This window comes from Zalophus californianus, chromosome 10 (assembly GCF_009762305.2).
Source record: "Zalophus californianus isolate mZalCal1 chromosome 10, mZalCal1.pri.v2, whole genome shotgun sequence".
In the NCBI taxonomy this organism is placed as follows: domain Eukaryota; kingdom Metazoa; phylum Chordata; class Mammalia; order Carnivora; family Otariidae; genus Zalophus; species Zalophus californianus.
In genome coordinates, this window is record NC_045604.1 from 55,638,356 (window position 1) to 55,656,770 (window position 18,415).

An 18,415-nucleotide genomic window follows, 5' to 3' on the forward strand; every position below is an offset into this window, starting at 1 on the left:
GCCCTTCCCAGGGCTAGCTAATCCGTACAGATAGCAAAAAACTTACCTAGCTCAAGGAGTGAGGCTTTCATAAGCACAGCAACCCATCCAGAGCTCACACCCCCAGTCCCTCCTCTGCTGGCTTTCACACTCCAGGTATCAGACAAATAAGGACAACCCCTACACCCCAGAGCCTGCTGAAATTGTTCAAACCAGCCAGTCCTAAACCTGCTTACGCAGTCTCCCTGTTCCTTCTCATAGAAAAAAACCCAAATTCCCCCCAAAAACCAATAAAGTCTCTTGCCCAGGTTTTCTCTTCTTTCTGCCTCCTGTCTGACCCTGGTGACTGTGGTGTGGGCATGCCTCCTACTCTTGGGATCTGTGAGTATTAAAAACCCATCTTTTCAATGGCAATCATCTGGTCTGTTGGCCTCACCATACCCGAATAATAATAAAACCTACATTTTAAAAGAGCCACCCATAGCAAAACAGTTTCTTATCACCTTACACTTAATGCTTTGTGTCTGGAACATTTGACTGAGGCTGAATAATGCCTGTTTTCAACAAGAATAGCTAATATTTATTGGCTGCATACGAGGTGCCAGGTCCTGTTCCAAGCACTGTGGGAACAGCTGTGGACAAAATGTTTCTGCTCTCACAGAGCTTACTTCTAGTGAGGGGAGAGATCACTCACAAACACATGGCGACTATGTCAGATGCCATGGGAAAAACGCAGGACAGGAGGTAAAGAGTGACAAAGGATTGTATTTTTATATAGAATTAACAGTTGAGCAGTGACTGGAATGAACAGTGAGGTTGGATCTCATGTAACGTTGAGTTTGGCTGGGTAATTGCATGTAGGGGAATATGCTCACTTTTTTTTAAAAGATTTTATTTATTTATTTGTCAGAGAGAGAGAGTGCACAAGTAGGGGGAATGGCAGGCAGAAGGAGAAGCAGGCTCCCTGCTGAGCAAGGAGCCCCATGTGGGACTTGATCCCAGGACCCTGGGATCATGACCTGAGCCAAAGGCAGACATTTAACCGACTGAGCCACCCAGGCATCCCAATATACTCACTTCTTGAAAGCCCATTTGGGGTAGCATCTGGGACACTATCCCAGAAGATCCAAGACTCCTTCAAAGTGAATATTCCTACCTCCGATCATTCCTACTAAAGGAGAAGGTAAAAGAAAGAACAAAGGGAAAGAAGGAAGACAAAGAAGTTAGAGAAAGAAAAAGGGAGAAAGAAGTAAGAATAATAATAAGAAAGAAGAGGAAGATAAAGTGGAAGGAGAAAGGAACAGAGGAATGAGAAGAAGATAGGTAGATATATACATTGAAGTTTGGTTTAGTATTTGGCTGAGAATGACTGCTTGGTGTCAGAAGCTTGAAACCTCCAGAAGGGCTGAAGAGCCAAAAGCCTGCTTCAAATTCTTGCTTCCCATCCTGGAAACTGGGTGTAGTCGACAACCCTGTGATCATGCAGTTCAGCTTTGGATCTAATCAGCAAAGCTGTGTCTGCTGCAAAGACAATTTTTATTTGGTTGTATTCATAATATCTGACTATGTACTTTTAAGTCCTGGTAAGAATTTTGAGATGAAATTGGGAGTGAAAAGATCTTTTGTTCTTCATATATTCAAATTGTATGTCCGTTAAGGTATAAACATATATTTAATTTTATCAGTAAAATATGCAAAAATGAATGATTGAAAGTAATTACTGTTGTGTGTAGAAGTAATTAAAACATTGGCAATAGTTCAATTTAGCATGGAAATAGATTGATGTTAATAGGACAATTAAGAGAATGTGTTTGCTACATTAGTTTAGGAAGAATATTATATCCTTTATGAGTCAATTAATGTTTACAAAAACTTAAATAATCATATGAGGAAAAACAATTATATCAATTTTTTTAAAGATTTTATTTATTTATTTGACAGAGAGAGAGACAGCAAGAGAGGGAATACAAGCAGGGGGAGTGGGAGAGGGAGAAGCAGGCCTTCCACTGAGTAGGGAGCCTGATGCGGGGCTCGATCCCAGGACCCTGGGATCATGACCTGAGCCTAAGGCAGTTGCTTAATGACTGAGCCACCCAGGTGCCCCTGGATTACATCAATTTTATATGCAATTTATTTTATGGACTAGCATTGATAACATCAAACAAAATAAACTCTATGGGCTGTCATTAATTTTTCATTATTTGATTCCATAGAGGACACGGAGTTTCAAGAAAAGTTCTGTTTCACTTGGGAACACTTGGGAATATTTCACATCTTGTGAGAAGACCTAAAAAGCAGAATGTTACTTTGCTACCTTAAACAATTAGGGAAAGGGAAATATTTAAAATTGTGTAGAACAACATCCTTGATAGATCTTAGCTCCAAAGACAAAAAAATAAAGAGAATTAAAAAAGAAGAAGAAGAGAGTATTACAGAAAAATGTGGTCTTCTGTCCCTTTCTCATATATGTATCTTGCTGCTTCAGAAGTGAAAGTGTAATAAGAAATAGGTGATGTAACTACCTATAGAGCCCTCTGGTGACTAATGACATGGACAGATCTGCTCTATAATGTCAAGCTTTAAAAATGTTAACTATCAAAATTTTAACTATACAATGTGATAATACTTTTAAAAATAGAACTTTAGATTTATGCTGTTACCCCAAAAGTTCATGTAATAAAGGTAGCATTTGATTTTGGTCATGGCTTTGGTTAAATGTTTATTTTTTTTAAGACATTTCATTCAGCAGAAAGGTATATTTAGTGTTCTACTCATTGTTGTTGATATTATTTTGCTGCTACATGTTGGAAAATTTGTGTCCTCATTAAGAATATAGATATGTTAAGTTACTTCTTGTTAGAATTCATTATAGACCAGGTCTCCATGCTATAATTTTTGGCCAGGGATCAGGATGCATTGCCTGGGGAATTTGGTATAAACAAAAATAGAATTAATAGCCAAATTCTCTACTTGATCCTCCTGCAAATGGTTTGCAGGGGTGGCTGGAGAATATCATAACTATTCCGCTGAATTTGCTCTTTGTTTAGATTGAAGTATGTAATTCAAACCTTGATTGAAGGAGAAAAGGAATCACGTCAAAATGTTTTGGGAGATGGTTGAGGTTAGAGGTGAAGAGCATAATTCTGATGATGAAATGTTGTTAGTGGAAACCTAAAGAGAAATGATTAGTGCTCCCTTTAGATTATCACATGACTCTTATAGAGGCTTATTTAAAAGCCTGGAAATAGTACAGTTTTACTGACTAGTGCCTGCTGAATAAGAAAGTAGGAGGTGTGAAATTCTTAATTTCTAACTAGAAAAGTTCCTTCTTGTCAGTAACTTTCAGAAGCCTGGGGGGAATGATAATTAGATCAATGCAAAGAAAACAGCAATGAACATAACAGGGAGAACGAAGAGCCTGACCCAACGGCAAAGCAAGCAAGGCTTCTGAGGTTTCCCGACACCTCTTGTCTTCATGGGTTTCAGGGTCCGGTCCCACTGGGTCAGGATGGCATTTCTGGCTCCTGGCCACTTCCCTGGGCCTACCAGCCTAAACTGGTATGGGCTGCAAGGGCCAAAGAAAACCTCCACAGCCAATTTGGGATCTGTGAGAAACAGCCATGGGATGTGGGGCTTTGCCCCAATGAAGGAGGCAAGTTCATCCATATAAGTAATATAATCCGTCTGTACAGTCTCGCTGGTGCCAAACCTAGAGGTGGGAAGAGGAAACAGCACTGTGGATACCGAAGCTCTGGTACATGTCTTATAGGAACAAGAACAGGGAAAATGCCCCATAGCTTTTTTATCAGAAGGAATCAACGTCAATCCTTTGTGTTGTAAGGGGACCTTGCTTATTTATTTTGCACTTTGTAGCTTTTTCCAAGAGACCTGAATACTGATCTCATCTGGACATTCCCCAGTACTGCTCAGCAGCTGAGAAAGGCGTTTCCATCCCCATTCACATGTGGAAATTGTCTCTTACTCATGAAGTTTGTTCATGGCCACTGAGCTAATTAGTGACAGATGTAGGACTAGAGCTCTGATCTCCTGACTATTCTCATCTACTGAGTCATGTTTCTTAGAGCCATCTGTTTGGAGGCATCATTTGTACCTTAGAGGATTCATAGGCTGGAAAATAGAAGTCCACATTCATGCACTCCCAAACTCCTCTGATTTCCAATCCTTTCTGGGTCTTCTCTCTGTCATATATTGCAAGAGCCATGGAGGGATGAAACAGGACTGAGTCCTGTGTCAGGTGCAAAGTAAATCCTCCATAAATCCTTGTTGAATGGATGAACTTAGCTCATAGCTGTCACCCTAATGACTTCACTCTGGACCATTTAAGACTAAAATAGTTACAAGTATTCACAGATTCTGATTTTTCTATGGAAACCCTAGACTCTCTTTACAATAGGTGCTCTTACCATTTGAGCTTTTTCCCCCTTTTTTTATCAATATCATCCATCATGTCTGTTACAGAAGGCAAAGTGCAAGTTCCTAAAAAAAAAAAAAATGGGAAAGATATAATAGTAAAATAAGTCTGGCATAAGGTCAGCCTGCAATTTTTCCTTCTTAATAATGATTTATGTATCACATTAGTATTTCCATTTTTGGGGGGTCATTGCCTAGCAAAATAAAATCTTGAGCAAATCAACAGGTGGTCATTTTGAGGCAAACATACAAATCATTTCCAGTTTTCTCAGAAATGAAATGCGACATAATTAAAATCTAGGAACCAAATAGCTCTTTATCTTTGTATGTTTGCTCTTAAACCAGTTAGCAGATGTTTAAAATTAGTTTTAAGGATTATAGTCTAGTCCCTCAGCTGTATTTTTAAAATGTTATCTAATAGTTTACAGCCAAAGGTATATCCGCATTTCTTTTTTAGATTTAAGGAAAAAAACTTCATAGGAAATTATCCTGCTTTGTCAGAAAAAGAAATTTCTAACACATAAGATGTAGAATCTAGTCAAGTCCCAACTGTTCCTCTGGAGAGCCAACACTTTCTGGATGAGACTGAAGATATGAACTGTGCACAGGTCACTGAGGATTTGGGGGAGCCCCAAGAGACCAGATCCAGATTGGGCCTGTTCAGGATTGCAGGCTCATTCTGGAATAGGTCTACAGACTTCTCTGAAACCCATGCCAAAACATGCTTTTGTGCCCAGAGATACTTGAAATTTAGGGTGGTTTCTCTGGCAAATTTGGGACCGCCTAGAACAAGACTAGAAATCCCAGATCTGATTACTCAAGACATACAATGATTGCCTAACTCCCTGTTCCTGCAATTCTTGCAGGCAGGGTCACCCGAACAGCCTTTGTAGGCATGGCCTTGTTCCAATCCTTGGAACTTGTCCTGTCCCTGGGCAGAAAGACAGATCAAGAAGAAAGTGATTATGCTCACTAGCCCACCAGCTACTACCATTGGGTTGCCTGTAGCTGGTCCCTCTGGCCTGGTATTTGGATTCCCCAAATTGAGTTATTTGCCTTATCACTCATTTCCACTAAGGCTGAGTCTTTACCTTGTATATTAATTCTCTATTGATTGGGTCTCTGCACTGTTTCCTTTCTTCAGAGCCCAGGTTACAACTTACCCTAACAGAGTAGGTGTCTGACCCTCTAATGCCAGCCCCCTGGAGCCTGAACCCTAAGCTCACTTCTTTCTGAGTGGGGTTTCATGCCACCACCTTCTGGGCTGTTGCTCCATGGTGCAACACATCTCTGCCTTGGAGGAAAGAGTGAAGGAGATATAAAGGGATCACTGATATATGCGACTTTTATCTTGTTGATGACAGCCTGGTGATGAAAGGTGTCTCGGTATACATAGTGGCAGTTTCCATTCTCCTGTATAAAAGAATATTTAAATCCCAGCAAATCAGGTAGGACCAGTTACATATGGCTTCAAAGGAAGTAGACCTGATAATCAACCTTTTCCAGAAGTTTTATACCTCTAGGACCAAACAAACTTTGTATATTAAACTTTGACATCTTTTCTGTTCTATAACCATTGACTTTTGGTCTTATGATCTGAATCTTTACACAACTGCATTCGAATCTTAATATGAATCTGAACCTCGTAACTTCTGTTGGAGGATGCTGCCCTTTCTCCTTGCCTGACCCCAATCGAATTTATTGTTGTTGTTATTTTTTTAATACAAGAACTTAGTATTCCTCTACCTTAGAGACTGATCATCTACTACACCTAGTACTTTCTGCTTCTAATGATCCACTGCTTGTTCTTATCTGGCACATGACAGGGGAAAATATAGAGCAGAAAAGACACTGTCTTTCCAGCAATCATAATTTTTTCCATGACTGTGAATATTTGAAGTTGGCTGGATATTGGTTTGGAAACATCTTCTCTTATTAACCTTTCAAACAAGGTCATTCTATTGAGTTTTGAAATCACAGTTTTATAAAATTGTAATGCATTTAAGACCAGAAGCTCCAGTGTTCTCAAGTTTAATAAAAGTTAACAGCTCTAAGGAGTTATAAATCACAAAATACTTCTTGAATAATATCTTGTACTATTGCATATGATAATCCAACATGATATATTTTTAAATGCTTATAAAAGATAGTACCAAAAATACAGAATTATAGATTCCAAACTGGATGGGACCTAGGATTCTCCCCTTGTTATTAAGATTACTGTTTTCACAAAGACTCAAAGGCATTCTATTGGCATCCCTCTTCCCCATTAATGACCTTCTTAGTCTACTCACCTTTTATTACTCGTACTGCCCAGCGGGCTTGCAGGTCAACTGTGGGAATGGTAGCCCCAAGGGACTGGACAAAACCAATCACTGCCATGGTTGGTTTCTCCAGTTTAGGAGGGAAAATGCCTTTAAACAAGGTGACCTCATTGTTTTTGTTCTTAATGATGGACTCATCAATGAAGGGGTAGTCATAACTATAGCCTGTTGCAAAAATGACACAATCGATGCCCTCAAACACCGTCCCATCCTCAAAAATGGCTGAAGTCTCAGTGAATTCTCTCACATTAGGCTTAACGGACACAATGCCGCACAGAATGCAAGCTGGGAGCTCATCATTAAACACAGGTTCTTTCCTCAGGGTTCTGTATGGAAAATAAAGACAACAAATAGAACAGTAATATTTTATCTTTGTTTTATTGCTCCATAATAATTAATTAATAATAAATTCATAAGGAAGGAGAAAACTACCTAAGCTTTTTTCCTTGTGCCATGGAGTATCACCAATATGGTTGAAGAACAAAACTGAAGTAAGGCAATATTGTGAAGTAAGACAAGTTGCCTTTTGTTGATCCTTTCTCTATTTCCTGTGATCGTTCTCTTCTCTTCCACAGAGCTCCAAATCCCAGAATCAGCACCCAGGCCCTAACCCCTGTTACAGCTGTATCAGGAAAGATCTTAAATCAGAGTACCTGGGTATTTGGATTTTTTTTCTTCAGTTCTTATTAACTGTGAACCTTGATCAAATTAAAGCTTCTTAATTTCTCTTGCTTCATCTTTCTCATCTGGAGTGACAATAACTGTTATGTCCATCTCGGGTCATTGGGAGACCAAAATAATACAAAGATCTAGGCTGAGCTCTCTGATAGGGTTGGGGTATTAAGCCCCTTGCAGACAAAGGCACAAGTGAGGTGAGGAAGGGAGTTCCAGGAATTTATACAGGCCAGAAGGAGGAGGGGGCTAGTTTGAATCTTTGGTCAGTGGAAGTCTGAAAAGGAGAGCTTTTGATTATTTTTTGTTCAGCACTATCTTTAGTGAGTGCAGATAAATCTGAACTTTGGGGTGAATGTGAATAACACTGAAGGAAAAGGCTTTGCTCTTATATTACTATGGGAGCTGTGAGAGAAAGCCACAGGGAGAGTCTACTGGGGACAAAACTGAGTCAGACAATGAGATGGGTTGGAATCTGGTTAGAAAAAGGCTGGATTCAACTGTGAGAATTACCTGCCATTTATCTTACACCTACTGCCATCAGGCTGATGACCCACTGTCACCTTGAAACTGCTTTTGTTAAGGCCACCAGGATCCTCAAACTGTGGATCCAATGATCCACTGTCACTTCTCATTTTACTCAACTTACCAGCAGTGTTTAACACAGTTGATGGTTTCCTCCTTCTTGAAACACTGTCTTCATTTTGCTTTCAGGTCATCACCTCTCTCTCTCTCTCTCTCTCTCTCTCTCTCTCTCTCTCTCTCTCTCTCTCTCTCTCTCGATTCCTTTCCTACCCACCTGCTATTCTTTCTTTGTCTCCTGCTGTATTCTTTCTTTGTCTCCTGCTGAATTCTCCTCCTCTTCCTGACCTCTGAACAATGACATGCCCCAGGACGTCAGCCCTCAGACCTTTTGTCTTCTGCATCTACATTCATTCTTTAAGGGATGTCATCTGGTTTCATTTCTTAAAGTACTATCTATATTCTGTTGAATCCACATTTTTAATTTATGGTTTCAATCTCCCTACTGTCTTGTGTATCCCTAGGCTGCTTAACATTCTTCTATAATGATGACTAATTGGCATTTCAACTTTGATATATTTAAAACTAAACTTCACTCCTCTTGTGGTCTTCCACATCCCAGTAACTGTCAACTCCATCCTTGCATCTTTGCTCAGATCAAAAGTCTGGAAGGCATCCCTGACTCCTTTCTTGTTCTCATATCTGTTATCCAATCTAACAGAAAATCCTATTTGGGGGTTTACCTTTAGAATATATCCCAAATCTGACCACTTCTGAACACTTGCTGCTAACAATCATAGTCCAAGTCACCAACTTCTGTCATCTGGGTTTTTGACAAGAGCCTCTTACCTAGTCTTTTCACTTCCTTCCTTGACCTATCCTTATACACTGAATGATGACCACAGCGTCGACTAATTTCTTCAGATTACCCTGGATCTAGTCCCTGGCTTGCTCAGATGCCTGCTCTGGCTTCCCATTGCATTCAAAGTAGAAGCCAGAGTCCTTATGAAGGCTTACAAGGCTATTTTGATGTCTTTTTGTCCCTTTGTCCCTTTTCCCGCAGGGAGAGCAGGCCATTGAACATTCCAGTCATGGCCCTGAAGAGGCCCTGAAGAGTCAGTGTCCTAACCATTTCTTCCGGGATACTTTCTCCCAGACATCTGCCTGGCTCATTTCCTCAGCTCCTTCAGGAATTTGTTTAAAAGTCTCCTTCTCAGTAAGGCCTCCTCTGGGGATGCTAGTAGCGCTCCCCATTACCTCTACCTGCTTTGTTCTTTTCTCCATAGTACATATCAGCATATGATCTTCTGCTGTTTGTCTCCTGTCTGTTTCCCCTACTAGAAAGTAAGCTCATGAAGACAGGCATTTTGTGTGTTTTGTTCATAGCTGTATTCACAGGGCTTAACAAATAAGACCTAACACATAATAAATGCTTAGTAAATATTTGTTGAGTAAGTTAACTTTGATGTAAACAGTTTATAATTTGGATTATTCACCACACATCAAAGTAATTTCTTATGTGTCTGAGGGATATGTCTAGGGGGATATTATAGGAGAGAGTGAGGAGGATACTGAAGATGCAGGTATTGTGGCCACATTTCAGTTAAGGGCAGGTGATGAGAGCGTAGCACAGGGAAAGTCCTGCTTTGCTTAACTGAACTTTGCCATGAAGTGAGAGGCAGTAGAACAAGGTGGTTAAGAGTGAAGGGCTCTGGAGTCAGCAGATTTGGGCTCATTTTGAATATTTCTTCTCCCTCTGGCTATGGGATTTTGGTAAAGTTATTCACTACATTGAACCTCAGTTTTCTCATCTTTAAAAATGGGGATTATAATAGAGACCTCCTCATAGTTGTTATGAGGATAAAATGAGATGATGCATGTCAGAGCCTTGCTGAGTCACATTAAGTGCTTAAAACATGTTAACTATTATTATCCTTGCTCGAGGGACTAATTCCTGATTCATTATATAACTTTCCAGCTGTACAAATCTGGCAAGGAGGATTGTGAAACAGGAAATCACTCTGAATGTTTGCGGTTCTTCATCCTCTGAAATGTGAGATGTGGTTATTTCACTAATATTATTTTGATTGGTTTGGGAGTTACAACACACATTGTGAGTTGTTGACACTGAACTAAAAGTTAACAGGCATATCATAATTAACTCTGCATTACCTGTTTAAAGGCATCAAGCCATAGTTCTCATGCTTGAATCTTGCATTCATTTGCTTCATGTACCACCAGTCAGAGATGGCTGTCGGCAAGTTGTTCTTGAGGAAGGTTTCAAATCGAGTGATAAACAACATGTCCCATGGATAGCCTTCATCCCAGACCCGGCTCATCACCCAGGAGCCACTTCTGGAACTAATCATGACCTTAAAAAAAACAGCAATTTAATCATTAAAGTAGTGACTATTTGTAGTGGGTACTGTGGTATGTCCCTCCGATCTGACTTTTGGAATGGAGTTATTACACTAGCTACTGGTGGTGTTACCAGAGGCAGCCCTCAGCTGTCAGTCCTCTTTGAAAGTTGCTTTCGTTGAAAAGCGGGGAGGGGGTCTTACCCAAAGTCTTATTCTCTTTCTGGATTCCCTGCCTTCAGTGTCTGTTTAATGCAGGGATATAAAGGTCCAATCTCTCACCCCAACTTGGGACAATTCAGAAGGATAGCTTTGGAATAGGGTGGAGGGAAACTTCCTTCCCTTTCCTCAGAGATATTCATCCAGAGAGCTCTCCCAAATAAACTTCGTACACTCCAGCCTACATCTTAGGACCAACAACCCTGCCATCTTCTCTGGGGGAGGTCACCAATAACTGAATTCTCATCACATTTTCTCTAGCACTTATCTGATGATCATTATTTACAATCAAGCAATTATGACCCCAAAATAGGCATTTTGACTTAACTGCTTTTCCCCATCCCAAAAGAAGGCAAGAAATTTGGCATCAGAGAACCATAGGCTCAAATCATGGCTCTGCTTACTTACTGATTATGTGATTTGGAGAAAATTCCTTTAATTTCTCTAATACTCAGTTCCCTTATTCATAAAATGGAGATAATAAGTACCTGCCACATCAAATCTGTGTGCGAGTTCATGCAGTGTGCTTACCATGAAATAGGACCACCATTGCCTGACATGGAGAATGTGTTCCTTAACTCCCCTTCTATCATGATAATCCCTAACTGTGTAGGTTTTCAGGCATTTTTAAAAAGAATTTTTAAATATAATGCCATTTCAAAGTATTTTTTATAAGGGAAGCCAAGCAAAGAAGGAGAGACTGGAGGATCAATCTGTTGAGAGCTTCTGAAATTGGTCTTTCTTTCCTCTAATTTATCATATATGCAACTAATGGATAAATCTTATTTTAAAACTATGTCTTTATCATATCTTTCCTTAGCTCAAGATGCTGAAGTGATTTACCATTATTTATAAAGAAATTTAAATTCTTTAGCCTGTCATTCAATTCCTTAAAGAATATGACATAACCTGACTCCAATCTTTCTTTCCTCTCTCAATTCCTATAGCTACTCTGTTCCTTGGAATCAGATCTGGTGTTCAGTCCTTTAACACTTAATTAATTTCCTCTATGACTTTCAAGAAGACAATTGACATTTCTAGTCCTCAGTTATCTTTTCTGTAAAATGGGCATAATAAAACCTGGTCTGCTTTCTTTCTACAATCAAAGGAGCACATTTATATGCAGGCACTGGAGTACCATAATGCATTACACAAATTTTTATTGTTATTTATCTCCATTCCAACAAGATGAACCACAATAGTGAAATATGCTGTACTCACTCCTGTCTCCATCCCTTCGCATATGTTATTCTCCCTTCCAACAACACCCTTTGACACCTCTTCAACCATATGATTCATAAATATCCTTCAAGGACTGGTTCAGGTCTACCTTCTTTGTGAGGCCTGCAGTTCCATAATCAGAGCATTTAGTTCCTGAATCACCTGTGCATCTTTTTTTCCAGTGGCAGCTCTTGTACTCTTAAGACTTTCTACTTAATTCTTGAGGTTATGTTTAATTTATATTATATCAATGTATTATTTTCCCAAGTAGATTTTAAATTACTTGGACTTCTTTGTGTCTCTATACTTTCAGTATAGTGCTTTGAACAGGTAAACAGGAATATATTTTTATACCATTTGTCCTGTCATGATCTCCTTCCTTCACTGGTTGTAAAACCATCATTTAAAATGGACCTATGTTGGGGATGCCCAGTGTGACATTAGTAAGGAACAGCCTCTAGAGATAAAATTCCTGTCTGTGGGCTTCTGGGCAGTCAGTCCCTAAAGAATCTTCCAAAGCTAGTAGGTGGCATTTGTTCAAACTCCTTCTCATCCCCTTATGGTCCCTATTTGATCTCTTCTCTGTTTCCTCTCCAACCTCTCCTCATACCATTCTTTTCCAAACCCAATGCACTGCAGTGAAGGGGTCTTTTCTCAGTTTCTTGAGACTCTAAGCTTCTTCCTGCTTCAAGACTTACTTCCTGGAGTCCTCTTCTGACACTGAACCCTTTTCTCAACTTTTAGCTCTCAGCTTAAATGTCATCAGCTGGAAAGGGCCTTCCTCACTTCTTTGTCTAGGACAGGTTACCCTTATTATCTACTCTTACAGCATGCTTTTTCTTTTTTTTACTAGCACTTTTCACAATTTTTACATTATTTGTGCATTTACTTGTTTAATACCCATTTGTTACACTAGACTCTGAGTTCAGGGTGGGCATCATGTCTGTTTTGCTCTCTACTTTTTCTCCAGAACCCAAGCCAGTGCTTGGCACATAGTGGGCTCTCAACAAATAACTATGGGATGACCGTATGCATGAATGAATGAATATAAACTCTATGTTGATGAAATCGTATTTAAATGATTTAACTCCTTACCAAGCTCAAAAAGTAGGTTCTATTTTTATCTGTTTTATTTATCTTTATGAGAAAACTGACACTCAGAGGGATTGATGGACTTAAGAGTGTCAGAGTCATAATCTTAACCCTAAATCCATACTAGTTTTGGAGGAATTGATCAGACATGTTAGACACCAAATGTCCTGAAGAAGATTATTGAATAACATCACTCCTTGCTGATATTCTGCTTTTGTCATACCAAACTATTTAAAACTTCACCTGTTGGGGTGCCTGGGTGGCTCAGTCAGCTGGACTCTTGGTTTCGGTTCAGGCCATGATCTCAGGGTGGTGGGATCCAGACCTGCATGGGGCTCCCTGCTCAGCAGGGAGTCTGCTTGAGATTCTCTACCTTTCCCTTTGCCCCTCCCCCCGCTTGCACACACTCTCTCAAATAAATAAATAAATCCAAACAAACAAACAAACAAAAACAAAACAACCCTCCCCTGTTATGGAGGGAACCTGAGATGTATGAAACACTACTTAGTCTTTCTGTCAAGAACCCTGCACACTACTACCCCTTCCCTAGTTTCTTAGCACACCTTTCAAATGGTAACTGTCTCTGTTCCTTTAAAGATAGTTTCTGAGTATCTGAGAAACGGTACCTGTTCAGCTGTGTGGCTGAGTTCTGTGGCAATATCACAGCCTGAATTCCCCAGGCCCAACACCAGGACTCGCTTCCCCTTGAATATTCCTGGTTCCTTATATTCTCGGCTGTGAAAGCATTTGCCTTTAAAAAGTTTTAGTCCTGAGTGAAAAGTGGGAAACATAAGAATCATTTGGTTTCCATTTAAAAAACTGAAAACTGCTGTAAAAGACTTATGGGTGAATGTAGTCACAATAATATGGAACTTTAACACTCCAGGTATATTACATATGATAGAAGCATCTTTTAATTCAATCTGTACTTTTATATATATTAAAAAAGATATTATCAAGATATTCATTCATGCCAGATGTGTAGAGGTAGATGAAATTTCAGCCTTACCTGGAAAGGACTCTTTTGGTAGGTGGGGGTACACATGGTGTCCAGAACAAATCAATACAGCATCAAAGATAGCTGATTCTTTTTTACCGTTCCTTTCAGTGGTAACATCCCATTGGCTGGTGATTGAGAAATCGGGACGTTTATTTATACCAGATACAAGTGTCTAAAAGAAATATAGAAAGATAGCCTTTTCTATACTAACAGGTAGATTTGGCACCAACTTGATCAAATAGTATTGAAAAAAATGCTTAACAGTGGCTTAGGAAAAATACTTAATCCATTATTAAGATACATATTATGGGCACACCTGGGTGACTCAGTCAATTAAGTGTCTGCCTTCAGCTCAGGTCATGATCCTGGAATCCCGGGATTGAGGCTCACCTTGGGCTCCCTGCTCAGCTGGGAGTCTGCTTCTCCCTCTGCCCCTTACCCGGCTCATGCTCTCTTTCTCTCTCTCGCTGTCTCTCTCTCAAATAAATAATAAATAAAATCTTTAAAAAAAACTTTAAAAAGATACATATTTGAATTCAAAACTCAAAAATCAAAACATTAAATGGTAAATATATGTATTTTATGATTTTATTTGATTATTTTAGAGAGATAGAGAAAGAGAGAGCACTAGCCGGCTGTGGGGCTCAATCCCAGGACCGTGAGATCATGACCTGAGCTGAAGGCATATGCTTAACCGACTGAGCCCCCCAGGTGCCCAGGTAAATATATATTTTTATCCTTACATGGCTTCTTGGGCATAGCCAGTATGTTCTGGACTGAGTGACTCCCCTCTCGGAGATATGACTGTGAATTCAATCATAGTTTACAAATAGCATGTACCACAGGCACCAAGTAATCTGGTGGCCAGTCATTTTTGTAGTAACAACTACTTTACTTTTTTTATAATCTTTAAATTTTTTATTGTTATGTTAATCACCATACATTACATCATTAGTTTTTGATGTAGTGTTCCATGATTTATTGTTTGTGCATAACACCCAGTGCTCCATGCTGAACGTGCCCTCTTTAATACCCATCACCAGGCTAACCCATCCTCCCGCCACCCCTCCCCTCTAGAACCCTCAGTTTGTTTTTCAGAGTCCATCATCTCTCATGGTTCGTCTTCCCCCTCCGATTTCCCCCCTCCATTCTTCCCTTCCTGCTACCTTCTTCTTCTTTTTTTTTTCTTAACATATGTTACATTATTTGTTTCAGAGGTACAGATCTGTGATTCAACAGTATTGCACAATTCACAGTATATTATGGTTATCAGTAGTCTCACGTTTAGGTCTTTCAACCATTTTGAGTCTATTTTTGTGTGTGGTGTAAGGAAATGGTCCAGTTTCATTCTTCTGCATGTGGCTGTCCAATTTTCCCAACACCATTTGTTGAAGAGACTGTCTTTTTTCCATTGGACATTCTTTCTTGCTTTGTCGAAGATTAGTTGACCATAGAGTTGAGGGTCCATTTCTGGGCTCTCGATTCTGTTCCATTGATCTATGTGTCTGTTTTTGTGCCAGTCCCACACTGTCTCGATGATGACAGCTTTGTAATAGAGCCAGAAGTCTGGAGTTGTGATGCTGCCAGCTTTGCTTTTCTTTTTCAATATTCCTCTGGCTATTCGGGGTCTCTTCTGGTTCCATACAGCTTTTAGGATTTTTTGTTCCATTTCTTTGAAAAAAGTGGATGGTATTTTGATGGGGATTGCCTTGAATGTGTAGATTGCTCTAGGTAGCATTGACATCTTCACAATGTTTGTTCTTCCAATCCATGAGCATGGAACGTTTTTCCATTTCTTTGTGTCTTCTTCAATTTCTTTCATGAGTATTTTATAGTTTTCTGAGTACAGATCCTTTGCCTTTTTGGTTAAATTTATTCCTAGGTATCCTATGGTTTTGGGTGCAATTGTAAATGGGATCAACTCCTTGATTTGTCTCTCTTCTGTCTTGTTGGTGTATAGGAATGCCACTGATTTCTGTGCATTGATTTTATATCCTGCTACTTTACTGAATTCCTGTATGAGTTCTAGCAGTTTTGGGGTGGAGTTTTGGGTTTGCCACATAAAGTATCATATCATCTGCCAAGAGTGAGAGTTTGACTTCCTCCTTGCCGACTTGGATGCCTTTGATTTCTTTTTGTTGTCTGATTGCTGTGGCTAGGACTTCTAATACTATGTTGAATAGCAGTGGTGATAGTGGACATCCCTGCTGCATTCCTGACCTTAGGGAAAAAGCTCTCAGCTTTTCCCCATTGAGAATGATATTCGCTGTAGGTTTTTCATAGATGGCTTTTATGATATTGAGGTATGTACCCTCTATCCCTATACTCTGAAGAGTTTTGATCAAGAAAGGATGCTGGACTTTGTCAAATGCTTTTTCTGCATCTATTGAGAGGATCATATGACTCTTGTTCTTTCTTTTGTTAATGTATTGTATCACATTGATTGATTTGCGGATGTTGAACCAACCTTGCAACCCAGGGATAAATCCCACTTGGTCGTGGTGAATAATCCTTTTAATGTACTGTTGGATCCTATTGGCTAGTATTTTGGTGAGAATGTTTGCATCCATGTTCATCAACGATATTGGTCTATAATTCTCCTTTTTGATGGGGTCTTTGTCTGGTTTGGGGATCAAGGTAATGGTGGCCTAATAAAACGAGTTTGGAAGTTTTCCTTCCATTTCTATTTTTTGGAACAGTTTCAGGAGAATAGGTATTAATTCTTCTTTAAATGTCTGATAGAATTCCCCTGGGAAGCCATCTGGCCCTGGGCTTTCGTTTTTTGGGAGATTTTTGATGACTGCTTCAATTTCCTTAATGGTTATAGGTCTGTTCAGGTTTTCTATTTCTTCCTGGTTCAACTTTGGTAGTTGATACATCTCTAGGAATGCACCCATTTCTTCCAGGTTATCTAAATTGCTGGCATAGAGTTGCTCATAGTATGTTCTTATAATTGTTTGTATTTCTTTGGTGTTGGTTGTGATCTCTCCTCTTTCATTCATGATTTTGTTAATTTGGGTCATTTCTCTTTTCTTTTTGATAAGACTGGCCAGGGGTTTATCAATCTTGTTAATTCTTTCAAAGAACCAGCTCCTAGTTTCGTTGATCTGTTCTACTGTTCTTTTGGTTTCTAGTTCATTGATTTCTGCTCTGATCTTTATTATTTCTTTTCTCCTACTGGGTTTAGACTTTATTTGCTCTTCTTTCTCCAGCTCCTTTAAGTGTAGGGTTAGGTTGTGTATTTGAGACCTTTCTTGTTTCTTGAAAAAGGCTTGTATTGCTATATACTTTCCTCTCAGGACTGCCTTTGCTGTATCCCAAAGATTTTGAACAGTTGTGTTTTCATTTTCATTGGTTTCCATGACTTTTTTTAATTCTTCTTTAATTTCCTGGGTGACCCATTCATTCTTTAGTAGGATGCTCTTTAGCCTCCATGTATTTGAGTTCTTTCCGACTTTCCTTTTGTGATTGAGTTCTAGTTTCAAAGCATTGTGGTCTGAAAATATGCAGGGAATGATCCCAATCTTTTGGTACCGGTTGAGACCTGATTTGGGACCTAGGATGTGATCAATTCTGGAGAATGTTCCATGGGCACTAGAGAAGAATGTGTATTCCGTTGCTTTGGGATGGAATGTTCTGAATAAGTCTGTGAAGTCCATTTGGTCCAGTGTGTCACTTAAAGTCTTTATTTCCTTGTTGATCTTTTGCTTAGATGATCTGTCCATTTCAGTCAGGGGGGTGTTAAAGTTCCCCACAATTATTGTATTGTTGTCAATGTGTTTCTTCGCTTTTGTTATTAATTGCCTTATATAATTGGCTGCTCCCATGTTAGGGGCATTGATATTTATAATTGTTAGATCTTCTTGTTGGATAGACCCTTTAAGTAGGATATAGTGTCTTTCTTCATCTCTTATTACAGTCTTTGTTTTAAAATCTAATTTGTCTGATATAAGGATTGCCACCCCAGCTTTCTTTTGGTGTCCATTAGCATGGTAAATTGTTTTCCACCCCCTCCCTTTCAATGTGGGGGTGTCTTTGGGTCTAAAATGAGTCTCTTGCAGACAGCATATCGATGGGTCTTGTTTTTTAATCCAATCTAATAGCCCGTGTCTTTTGATTGGGGCATTGAGCCCATTTACATTCAGGGTAACTATTGAAAGGTATGAATTTAGTGCCATTGTATTGCCTGTAAGGTGACTGTGACTGTATATTGTCTGTGTTCCTTTCTGATCTATGCTGCTTTTAGGCTCTGTCTTTGCTTAGAGGACCCCTTTCAATATTTCTTGGAGGGCTGGTTTCGTGTTTGCAAATTCCTTTAGTTTTTGCTTGTCCTGGAAGCTTTTTATCTCTCCTTTAATTTTCAATGACAGCCTAGCTGGATATAGTATTCTTGGCTGCATATTTTTCTCGTTTAGTGCTCTGAAGATATCTTGCCAGTCCTTTCTGGCCTGCCAGGTCTCTGTGAATAGGTCTGTTGACAATCTAATATTTCTACCATTGTAGGTTACAGATCTCTTCTCCCGAGCTGCTTTCAAGATTTTCTCTTTGTCTCTGAGACTCATAAGTTTTACTATTAGATGTCGGGATGTTGACCTATT

General features: G+C 39.4%; 1 protein-coding gene across 4 annotated transcripts in view; it reads right to left on the minus strand.

The window, feature by feature from the left end:
• Positions 1–1,996: 1,996 nt before the first annotated feature.
• Positions 1,997–18,415, minus strand: part of LOC113932818 (dimethylaniline monooxygenase [N-oxide-forming] 3) — a 30,659-nt gene continuing 14,240 nt past the window's right edge. For 3 of the 4 annotated variants that reach the window (XM_027612284.2, XM_027612285.2, XM_027612286.2), the window contains exons 4-9: positions 13,827–13,989; positions 13,444–13,586; positions 10,101–10,300; positions 6,705–7,060; positions 4,404–4,476; positions 1,997–3,688 (exon numbers count right to left, since the gene is read on the minus strand). In XM_027612284.2, the coding sequence (XP_027468085.1) occupies positions 3,346–3,688; positions 4,404–4,476; positions 6,705–7,060; positions 10,101–10,300; positions 13,444–13,586; positions 13,827–13,989 (1,278 nt within the window). In that variant the 3' untranslated portion in view covers positions 1,997–3,345. Of the gene's footprint in view, positions 3,689–4,403; positions 4,477–5,717; positions 5,824–6,704; positions 7,061–10,100; positions 10,301–13,443; positions 13,587–13,826; positions 13,990–18,415 lie in introns of those variants that run through there. The other variant, XM_027612287.1, reaches the window with a different exon arrangement.